The sequence below is a fragment of the Notolepis coatsorum genome, assembly GCF_963971535.1.
Source record: "Notolepis coatsorum genome assembly, contig: SCAFFOLD_774, whole genome shotgun sequence".
Classification (NCBI taxonomy): domain Eukaryota; kingdom Metazoa; phylum Chordata; class Actinopteri; order Aulopiformes; family Paralepididae; genus Notolepis; species Notolepis coatsorum.
The window spans coordinates 12501-25000 of NW_028170463.1; the positions used below are offsets into that span (position 1 = coordinate 12501).

General features: G+C 46.2%; 1 protein-coding gene across 1 annotated transcript in view; it reads left to right on the forward strand.

Moving 5' to 3' along the window:
- The window catches only part of LOC311248519 (nesprin-2-like), a gene marked incomplete at both ends in the record, with an annotated part of 61627 nt that overhangs the window by 10871 nt on the left and 38256 nt on the right, over positions 1-12500 (forward strand). The window contains 5 exons of the mRNA XM_084339385.1: positions 635-768; positions 1816-2005; positions 3334-3525; positions 4480-4593; positions 7648-7802. Of these exons, the coding sequence (XP_084195511.1) occupies positions 635-768; positions 1816-2005; positions 3334-3525; positions 4480-4593; positions 7648-7802 (785 nt within the window). The remainder of the gene's footprint in view (positions 1-634; positions 769-1815; positions 2006-3333; positions 3526-4479; positions 4594-7647; positions 7803-12500) is intronic.

The following is a 12500-nucleotide window of genomic DNA, read 5'->3' on the forward strand; positions in this document are numbered from 1 at the left end:
TGGTCCCTTGACCAAGGTACTGACATTACAACTGGAGTTGGTCTCTTGACCAAGGTACTGACATTACAACTGGAGTTGGTCTCTTGACCAAGGTACGGCTGTTACAACTGGAGTTGGTCTCTTGACCGAGGTACTGGTCATTACAACTGGAGTTGGTCCCTTGACCAAGGTACTGGCATTACAACTGGAGTTGGCCTCTTGACCGAGGTACTGGTCATTACAACTGGAGTTGGTCCCTTGACCAAGGTACTGGTATTACAACTGGATCAGATGTATGTTGTAGTATTAATATGTACAGTGATACAGATATAAAGACAGTTATGGTAGTAGTCATACTGGCCAGCAGCGTAAGAGTAGGTAAGGGATATGTATACAGATTATAGAGATAGTATCTACATTGTGTATGCAGGTATGTACAGACAGATGTGGATAGATATATGTACTGTATGGTATGAATAAATATATATATATATACAGTATATACAGCATTATTGTACATGCTATCATACAGAGTTATATGGGTTATATGCAGGTGTATAAGTAGGTATCTAGAAGGATTATATGCAGGTATATTCAGACAGATATGTATGTGTATGTGTGTGTATATATATATAATGTGTTTCTCTGTCCACAGCAACTCCAGGAGAAGGCGGGGAAGTGGGAGGAGCTCTGGGCAGCTGTGGACCAATCATATCAGCGTCTGAGGAGCACCATCAATCATGGAGCAGCCCAGCTGCTGACAGAGCGAATGGAAGGAGAGAAGACACGGTCAGTACTGGACCTCCAGGCCACATTATGAGAACCACAGAAGACCTTTATGTGCTCATTTTAAGTCTATTCTATTCTACTCTACTATTTTATTGCACTGCACTATTGCACTATTTTACTCTGTCTATTTTTATCTTACTCTTTTTATGATTGTCTATTTAAAACTGAATCAAACCATAAACAAGGTGGCCTGTTGGGATGTTAGATCCTAGTGTGAAAAACTGTGATTTTATATGTCTGCACTTTACGTGCTCATTTTATGCCTGTCTTTTTTTTCTGTTGTGAAGCACTTTGAGCTGCAGTTTCTGTATGAAAGGTGCTATACAAATAAAGTGTATTATTATTATTATTATTACATTATGAGAATCACAGAAGACCTTCAGGCTACATTATGAGTGAGACTCACAGGTATTTATTTTTTTGGTCCACTTTTTCTCCTCTTTTTCTATTTTTCTCCCATCCCAATTTAGCCTGCCAATTCTCCCCTCCCCTGTCTTGAACGTTGCTTGCATATGCCCCCCACTGGTCGGTTGTAGGGAGGATAGAAGCCTTGCATCACGTGTCCTCTCCGATACATGTGGAGGCAGCCTGTCACATCTTTTCACCTGCCAGCGCGGACTCTCATTTGGCGAGGAGTAACGTGTGGGAGGCTCACACTACCCCCGCCATTTCCTGTCTCTGCTGTGCAGGCGTCCCCCAACCGACCTGTAGGAGTCGCTGTCCACAACGTCCAGATTACCACCCATCGACTTCCACCCGCTGACTCTGCCAATTGAGCCAGTATGACGGCCGGCCCAAGCCGGAGTCAACGCCGACAGCCGGAGTCGAACCCGGTGTCTCTTGCGTTGGTGACGAGCGCAATATCCGCTGCGCCACCCAGCCGCCATCACAGGTTTATTTGTATTGTACTTTTTTGGGAGGTAGTTCAATCCACCGATTAACCCAAAAAGGTTTGATAGAATAATGTGAATATTGACGTGTATGCATTTAAGTTCAAAGGGAAAACAAACTAAACAGAACGAGACTGATCCCAGACCTCCTCCTCAGATGGACGGAGGCGTTTCAGGAGGTGAACGAGGCGCTCCTGGGGAGCAGGGAGGTGCTCTCCCTCTGGCAGGAGTACACGCGCCTCTCCGACCGCTGCTCCCTCGGCCTGCAACACCTGCGGCGCCAGTGGGAGGCGCTGTGGAGCCCCGCCCCGCGGCACGCCGTCCAGGCCGAGATGGACTCCGTGGAGGTGAGTGCACTCCGGGTCTCCGGTAATTACTGTTTAAATATATTTTTTTTTATCTACTTTTTCTCCCCATTTTTCTATTTTTCTCCCCTCCCCAATTTCGTATCGTCCAATTCTACCCTCCCCTGTCTCGAACGCTGTTAGGCCATGCCTCCCACAGGCCGGCTGCAATGTGGACCAAGCCTTGCATCACGTGTCCCCTCCGGTACTCGAGGAGGCAGCCGTCGCATCTTTTCACCTGCACAGCGCGATCTCTCAGCGTCGGGGGTCTGCGTGGGAGGGACACGCCGCCCCCGTCGCTTCCTGATTCTACTGCGCAGGCGCACCAACCGACCTGTAGGAGTCGCTGTCCACAACGTCCGATCCCCACCCACCAGCTTCCCGCCCCCTAATACTGCCAATTGTATTAGTATGAACGACCAGCCAAGCTGGTAGCAACGCCGAGAGCTGGGCTCGAACCCAGCATCTCTTGCGTTGGTGGCGAGCGCCTTGCCCACTTAGCCGCCCCCGTTTTAATATTTAAATCTTGATTCCCCCGTCTCCAGTCTGCCAGCAGAGGCATTCACTCTCTCCGTTTACATTTACATTTAGTCATTTAGCTGAACGCTTTTATCCAAAGCGACTTACAAGTTCTGTACGACAAGCCATCAGGAAGGATACAACTCTATCAGCTGAGTAACAATGTTCATCAAAGTGTTGAGTGCTACAGTGTAGGTTAGTTTATTAGGACAAGTGCATGACAGTAAGGTTAGTTAGGGTTAGATTTCTCTGTAGCAGAGTGTGTGTGTGTGTGTGTGTGTGTGTGTGTGTGTGTGTGTGTGTGTGTGTGTGTGTGTGTGTGTGTGTGTGTGTGTGTGTGTGTGTGTGTGTGTGTGTGTGTGTGTGTGTGTGTGTGTGTGTGTGTGTGTGTGTGTGTGTGTGTGTGTGTGTGTGTGTGTGTGTGTGTGTGTGTGTGTGTGTGTGCGTGTGTGCGTGCACGTGTGTGTGTGTGTGGGGGGGGGGTGTCCGTGGTGCTGAACTGGACAGCTGGACTTTAATTCTCATACACATGTCATACTAGCTTAGTCATAACGTTGTTGAAGGAAGACTCAAGACTGTCTCCTGTGTTGTTGAGTCAAGTTCAATAAACAGAGAGACCTAGGTCTGTGTTGTTGAGTCAAGTTAAATACATTTCTCTTTATTATTATTATTATTATTATTATTATTATTATTATTATTATTATTATTATTATTATTATTATTATTATTATTATTATTATTATTATTATTATTATTATTATTATTATTATTATTATTATTATTATTATTAATTGATGTCCCTTTTATGTCAGAAATTGCAGGACGGAGTCACCGATTTGCACCGTTTCCAAAGCATCATGGGAGACGTGCTCGTGGCCGCCAAGCCTCTCGTCGAGCGGCTCGAACCGCCGGCTGCCAGCTCCGTCCAATCAGAGACCAGACTGCTGTCACATGAGGTGCTGCTCCTGAGCCAAGCGTTGGCAGGAAAAAGGGTTCACCTTCAGGTGAGAAACATGCAAATAATATCCATTTAAAGCTGCACTACTATGTAGTTTTGGACTAAATAAAGTTATATTACACTTTCATAACTGAATAATCAAACTGTCCTCAGAGGAAGTCTCTGATGCGATGCTTTAACCCTTTCACTACCACACTACAGACGGTTAACCATCTGTAGTGTGGTAGTGAAAGGGTTAACATTCTGTAGTGTGGTAGTGAAAGGTTAACCATCTGTAGTGTGGCAGTGAAAGGTTAACCATCTGTAGTGTGGCAGTGAAAGGGTTAACCATTTGGTAGTGTGGTAGTGAAAGGGTTAACATTTTGGTAGTGTGGCAGTGAAAGGGTTAACCTTCTGTATTGTCACAGTGAAAGGGTTAACCCTTTGGTAGTGTGGTAGTGAAATGGTTAACCGTATGTATTGTCACAGTGAAAGGGTTAACCCTTTGGTAGTGTGGCAGTGAAAGGGTTAACCGTCTGTATTGTCACAGTGAAAGGGTTAACCCTTCTGTAGTGTGGTAGTGAAAGGGTTAACCTTCTGTATTGTCACAGTGAAATGGTTAACCGTATGTATTGTCACAGTGAAAGGGTTAACCCTTTGGTAGTGTGGCAGTGAAAGGGTTAACCGTCTGTATTGTCACAGTGAAAGGGTTAACCCTTCTGTAGTGTGGTAGTGAAAGGGTTAACCTTCTGTATTGTCACAGTGAAAGGGTTAACCGTCTGTATTGTCACAGTGAAAGGGTTAACCCTTTGGTAGTGTGGTAGTGAAAGGGTTAATACGGTATCCCTTGGCCGTATACACTAATGTTGCTTCGACACCAAATGGCCAGGTGAATAAAGTAACCGGTCATGTGACCGGTCATGTGACCGGTCATGTGACCAACTTGACCATCCCTCCTCTGGATTGGATCTCCTGTGTTTGTAGTCGTCGTCAAGCAGATTCCCTTCTCTGTGTGGTGCAGGAGGACCTGGAGCAGCAGGACGGGTTCTGTACCGGCCTGGAGACACTGGAGAAGCAGACGCAGAACATCCTGGACCGGCTGGCCACCAGCGTGGAAGACACCGACTCCGTGAAGGTGAGTGACACGGCCAGACAACACACGTTAATGTCCCCATGGGCCGGACACGTCTTCTTTAAGGCCCGACAACACACGTTAATGTCCCCATGGGCCGGACATGTCTTCTTTAAGGCCCGACAACACACGTTAATGTCCCCATGGGCCGGACACGTCTTCTTTAAGGCCCGACAACACACGTTAATGTCCCCATGGGCCGGACACGTCTTCTTTAAGGCCCGACAACACGCGTTAATGTCCCCATGGGCCGGACACGTCTTCTTTAAGGCCCGACAACACACGTTAATGTCCCCATGGGCCGGACACGTCTTCTTTAAGGCCCGACAACACACGTTAATGTCCCCATGGGCCGGACACGTCTTCTTTAAGGCCCGACAACACGCGTTAATGTCCCCATAGGCCGGACACGTCTTCTTTAAGGCCTGACAACACGCATTAATGTCCCCATGGGCCGGACACGTCTTCTTTAAGGCCCGACAACACACGTTAATGTCCCCATGGGCCGGACACGTCTTCTTTAAGGCCCGACAACACGCGTTAATGTCCCCATGGGCCGGACACGTCTTCTTTAAGGCCCGACACAACACGCGTTAATGTCCCCATGGGCCGGACACGTCTTCTTTAAGGCCCGACAGCACACGTTAATGTCCCCCATGGGCCGTACACGTCTTCTTTAAGGCCCGACAACACACGTTAATGTCCCCATGGGCCGGACACGTCTTCTTTAAGGCCCGACAACACACGTTAATGTCCCCATGGGCCGGACACGTCTTCTTTAAGGCCCGACAACACACGTTAATGTCCCCATGGGCCGGACACGTCTTCTTTAAGGCCCGACAACACACGCTAATGTCCCCATGGGCCGGACACGTCTTCTTTAAGGCCCGACAACACACGTTAATGTCCCCATGGGCCGGACACGTCTTCTTTAAGGCCCGACAACACACGTTAATGTCCCCATGGGCCGGACACGTCTTCTTTAAGGCCCGACAACACACGCTAATGTCCCCATGGGCCGGACACGTCTTCTTTAAGGCCCGACAACACACGCTAATGTCCCCATGGGCCGGACACGTCTTCTTTAAGGCCCGACGACACACGCTAATGTCCCCATGGGCCGGACACGTCTTCTTTAAGGCCCGACAACACACGTTAATGTCCCCATGGGCCGGACACGTCTTCTTTAAGGCCCGACAACACACGTTAATGTCCCCATGGGCCGGACACGTCTTCTTTAAGGCCCGACAACACACGCTAATGTCCCATGGGCCGGACACGTCTTCTTTAAGGCCCGACAACACACGCTAATGTCCCCATGGGCCGGACACGTCTTCTTTAAGGCCCGACGACACACGCTAATGGCCCCATGGGCCGGACACGTCTTCTTTAAGGCCCGACAACACACGTTAATGTCCCCATGGGCCGGACACGTCTTCTTTAAGGCCCGACAACACACGTTAATGTCCCCATGGGCCGGACACGTCTTCTTTAAGGCCCGACAACACACGTTAATGTCCCCATGGGCCGGACACGTCTTCTTTAAGGCCCGACAACACACGTTAATGTCCCCATGGGCCGGACACGTCTTCTTTAAGGCCCGACAGCACACGTTAATGTCCCCATGGGCCGGACACGTCTTCTTTAAGGCCCGACAACACACGTTAATGTCCCCATGGGCCGGACACGTCTTCTTTAAGGCCCGACAACACGCGTTAATGTCCCCATGGGCCGGACACGTCTTCTTTAAGGCCTGACAACACACGTTAATGTCCCCATGGGCCGGACACGTCTTCTTTAAGGCCCGACAACACACGTTAATGTCCCCATGGGCCGGACACGTCTTCTTTAAGGCCCGACAACACACGTTAATGTCCCCATGGGCCGGACACGTCTTCTTTAAGGCCCGACAACAACACGTTAATGTCCCCATGGGCCGGACACGTCTTCTTTAAACAAGTCAAGAAGAAACATCTCAATAAATCAAGGACAAAACAAAAACACCATAAGGTCCAAACATTTATTATATGCATTATAAATGTATTTTTTGAGTCTCTAGCATTGTATTATAGTAATAGGAGTTAGTATCAATGTGTTTGTGTCTCTAAATACCATATTGGCGGATTGCCGTCATTCAGGTCATTCATTTCCTGGTCCATTTTAATCAGGTCGTTCTGATTTGACGTGCATGGTGACGTCACGTGGCGCTGGGGAAGTGGATAGTGATCCGATTGGCTCTGTGGTTGGAGCCAATGCCCGCCCACAACCTAGGCAGCCCACACAGCGATAGCAGAGCGAATGGAAATCACTTCCTCCAACAGCGAGGCAGATAGTGTAATCCGACACCTCGACTGCACTCTGCGAGGGAGAGAGAGAGATAGAGAGGGAGAGAGAGAGACAGAGAGAGAGAGAGAGAGAGAGGGAGAGAGAGAGAGAGGGAGGGAGAGAGAGAGAGGAGAGATCGCTCCGAGAGCCCGCGTCTGCGTGTGCTTGTTTACACAGTGCTCAGTGCCTCAGTCTCTCTCTATCTCTCTCTGTCTGCCAGTCGCTGGGAGAGAGAGAGAGAGAGATAGAGAGAGAGATGGAGAGAGAGATAGAGAGGGAGGGAGAGAGAGAGAGAGGAGAGATCGCTCCGAGAGCCCGCGTCTGCGTGTGCTTGTTTACACAGTGCTCCTCCGTGCCTGTCTCTCTCTATCTCTCTCTGTCTACCAGTCGCAGACTGTGTGGATGACTGCCACTCAAAGTGCTTATGGGCGGAGCCAGGCCATCACAGCCTGAAATACTAAATGAGGCTTTTGAGTACTTGATAAGAAATATAAAACAATGATTTCTTTTTGAAAAAAAACCGTACAGATGTCTTCAATAGACTCACAGGAATTGTGTAAAGTTGCCCAAATAGTGCTAGGAATAGCAATGCAGGTCCCCTTTATATAAATAAAATGAATGCAGTTCAATATAAAATCACGTCACACGCGCACAGGCCCAGTGCCCTTTTCAGCCTTTGAGCACCTGCCCCTATAAAGTCCTGTGCACGTCCCTGTTCCCTCTGCTGCGCAGGAGATGGTGGTGGAGCTAAGTGATCTTCTCCCATCGCTGGTCAACCTCAGTGACCTGAGCCGCTGCGTGAGTCTCCACGTCCCACAGGCGGAGCGAGTGAGCGCCCTCTTCAGGCTGTGGGTGGAAGGTCTGACGCGCGGATCTGACACGTGCCGGTGAGAGATTATAGTATATATCTGTAGATAGTAGGGATGTCCGATATTATTGGCCTACCGATATTATCGGCCGATATTGGCATTAAAATGTGATATCGGAAAATATCGGTATCGGTTTTTTTTTTAACATTTTTTTAACATTTCTATAACCTTTATTTACCCAGGCAAACAAGTAAGAACAAATTCAGATTTTATTTATTGTCAAAAGTATGCATAATGTTGTGTTAATTCCACAACAAGAGATATGTAATGTTAATTACCTGAAATTATTCAGTTTTTGGGGGGGGGGGGGGGGGGACCCTGCAAATATCGGTATCGGAAATTAAGAGTTGGACAATATCGGTATATCGGTATCGGTAAAAAAGCCAATATCGAGCATCCCTAGTAGATAGTGATACTATATTTATATCTGTACATATCCCTTACCTACTCTTACTAGTTAGTAGTTACTATATCTATCTGTACATATCCCTTACCTACTCTTCCTAGTTAGTAGTTACTATATGTATCTATACATATCCCTTACCTACTCTTACTAGTTAGTAGTTACTATATCTATCTATACATATCCCTTACCTACTCTTACTAGTTACTATATATATCTGTACATATCCCTTACCTACTCTTACTAGTTACTATATCTGTTACGAATGGCGTGTTTCGATAGCATGGTGGAGTGTGGAACCCAGTTGCAGCAGATAACGGAGAGATAACTTAACAGGAAGCAGGAGACAGCGTTGTGATGATAACAAGGTTTTACTCAAACAGAAAACAAGGAAACACAACTGACAACACAGGTAACATTAAACAATGAACCAGCAAGTGTATGCTGGCCCAGAACACTTAAATACAAACACGAATTAGACACAGAGGGTAATTACTAACAGGACACAGGTTTGGTAGACAGAACTAACAGAATACAGAGCACACAGGGGGAAACAATAGCAATTGTACAAACTGAGACAAACGAGACTAAAACACATTTACAAAACACAGACAGTAGGGACACAAGACTAACACAGAGGAACTAATAAAGACAACATAGACAACGAATAAATCAAACATAAATGACAGCAAATAATGTTAATCAGGTGAGTGAGCTGATGCCAGATCTGCCACATCTGGATCAGCCCACCGGTTGGCAATGTTGTATTGTGAAGTGGTGTATGGAAGGGAAGTTGTGAAGGTCCGAAACCTGGACCAGCCGCATCGGGAGGAGGGTTGCCGTCTGGTCCCGCAGACCGATATCCCTTACCTACTCTTACTAGTTATTATATCTATATCTGTACATATCCCTTACCTACTCTTACTAGTTACTATATCTATATCTGTACATATCCCTTACCTACTCTTACTAGTTACACTGCTGGCCAGTATGACTTACTACCATAGTGTCGTTATACCTGTATTACTGTACATGTTAATACTACAACTCTATACATACATCTGATTAGCACTATTACTCAGTAGTATTAATTTATATATTTGATCACCTGTACATTGTATATTACTATTGCACTTTACTGTTACATGTGCACTCTGGATGGATGTTTACGTTGTACTGTACTTGTGCTGTATGATGACAATACATTTACATTTTGTCACTTAGCTGACGCTTTTATCCAAAGTTGTGTACGACAAGTCAACAGGAAGGGTACAACTCTGTCAGCTGAGTAGGGCTGAGCCCGATTAGTCGAATAATCGATCGAATCGACTAATCGATCGAAAGGAGCCGTAGTCGACTGCCAACCTCTTATTGGAATGCAAAAAAAAAAAGAAAAGAAAATGATAATATTATTAAAAACAATTGTATCATTCAAGAGGCCTAGAACCGTGGCTAACGCTAATGGCGCGCATACCAGAGGCTAACTGCCTACGAAAACAGGCACAGAGGCACTGAAAGAGGATTTCACCCGTCTAATGAACACACTAGACTAGACAAATATCAAGATGTATCCATCAGTGGACCAATTGCATGCTTTCACAGAGGACAAGAAGCCTTCCGTTGACTCCTTCAGACATTAAGCACCCCCCACAGCCCAAATGGAATAAAAAAATATATAAATAAATACATTTAAAAAAAAATTATAAAAAATAAATTAATTTTTTTTTTGACAGCTAATAGTCGACTATACAAATCCTTAGTCAGGGACAGCCCTACAGCTGACTAACAATACCTTGTAATCTGGTCTCTGAGAGGGGGCTCAGCTGCAGGAGACGTCCCACAATCTGGAATGGAACGCTGCCCCCCGCGGCCACTTGACAACCAGAATCCTGCCATTTTTTGTTACGAGAAGGACATGTTATAATTGGACAAAAGAAGGTACAGATGTGTCCCGTGTCTCCAGAGCTTTGGCCGCATTGCCCCCCGAGAGTACTGTACTTTTAAGTACAATTTCGAGGTACTTTACTCAAGTATTTTTATTTGAGAGAAATTTGTACCCATTACTCCACTACTCAAATACTTACTTACTTACTTACATTTCAAATTAAATATTGTACTTTTTTACTCCACTGGATTTATTTGAACCCATCGGTTACTAGTTACTTTGAAGAAAAGGATTTTGCATAGAAAACATGGCCAAGATGAAGATAATGGTCTTTCAAATTTGAAGCCTGTCAACTTCAAGAGGACATAATCAGGCGGCTAGGTGGCGCAGTGGGCAAGGCGCTCGCCACCAACGCAGGAGATGCTGGGTTCGAGCCCAGCTCTCTGCGTTGCTACCAGCTTGGCTGGTCGTTCATACTTATACAATTGGCAGTATTAGGGGGCGGGAAGCTGGTGGGTGGGGATCGGACGTTGTGGACAGCGACTCCTACAGGTCGGTTGGTGCGCCTGCGCAGTAGAATCAGGAAGCGACGGGGGCGGCGTGTCCCTCTCACGCAGACCCCCGCCACTGAGAGATTGCGCTGTGCAGGTGAAAAGATGCGATGGCTGCTTCCTCGAGTACCGGAGGGGACACGTGATGCAAGGCTTCGTCCACATTGCAGCCGGCTTGTGGGAGGCATGGTCTAACAGCGTTCGAGACAGGGGAGGGTAGAATTGGACAATACGAAATTGGGATGGGAGAAAAATAGAAAAATGGGGAGAAAAAAGTAGATAAAAAAAAATAGGACATAATCAGAGCAGCGTAACTGGACCAACGTCAAGGCAGTCCTCCTGTACGGAGCAGAGACGTGGAGAACTACAGCTGCAACCATCAGGAAAGTGCAGGTCTTCATTAACAGCCGCCTGCGGATGATCCTCCACATCCGATGGTTGCAGCTGTAGTTCTCCACCAGACACCATCAGCAACGGCGAACTCTGGCAGATAACAAACCAGCTGCCCGCAGAAGAAGAAATTAAGAAATGCAGATGGCGCTGGATGGGCCACACCCTGCGAAAGCCCGCAAGTACCATCACCAGACACGCCCTAACATAGAACCCGCAGGGCAAGCGGACAAAAGGGGTCGCCCAAGAAACACCTGGCACAGAGACCTGGAGGCAGAGACACCAAGACCATGAAGATGACCTGGAACCAACTGGAGAGAACAGCTCAAGACAGAGATGCCTGGGATATGCCCCAGAAGGGGTAGCAGGCATAAGTAAGTAAATAACTGGACCACATACCACTTTAACATCCCTTTAATCAGAGCAGCATAACTGGACCACATACCACTTTAACATAACCTTTAATCAGAGCACCATAACTGGACCACATACCACTTTAACATAACCTTTAATCAGAGCAGCATAACTGGACCACATACCACTTTCACATAACCTTTAATCAGAGCAGCATAACTGGACCACATACCACTTTAACATAACCTTTAATCAGAGCAGTATAACTGGACCACATACCACTTTAACATAACCTTTAATCAGAGCACCATAACTGGACCACATACCACTTTAACATAACCTTTAATCAGAGCAGCATAACTGGACCACATACCACTTTAACATAACCTTTAATCAGAGCAGCATAACTGGACCACATACCACTTTAACATAACCTTTAATCAGAGCAGCATAACTGGACCACATACCACTTTAACATAACCTTTAATCAGAGCACCATAACTGGACCACATACCACTTTAACATGACCTTTAATCAGAGCAGCATAACTGGACCACATACCACTTTAACATAATCTTTAATCAGAGCAGCATAACTGGACCACATACTACTTTAACATAACCTTTAATCAGAGCACCATAACTGGACCACATACCACTTTAACATGACCTTTAATCAGAGCAGCATAACTGGACCACATACCACTTTAACATAACCTTTAATCAGAGCAGCATAACTGGACCACATACCACTTTAACATAACCTTTAATTAGAGCACCATAACTGGACCACATACCACTTTAACATAACCTTTAATCAGAGCAGCATAACTGGACCACATACCACTTTAACATAACCTTTAATCAGAGCACCATAACTGGCCCACACACCACTTTAACATAACCTTTAATCAGAGCAGCATAACTGGACCACATACCACTTTAACATAACCTTTAATCAGAGCAGAATAACTGGACCACATACCACTTTAACATAACCTTTAATCAGAGCACCATAACTGGACCACATACCACTTTAACATAACCTTTAATCAGAGCAGCATAACTGGACCACGTACCACTTTAACATAACCTTTAATCAGAGCACCATAACTGGACCACATACCACTTTAA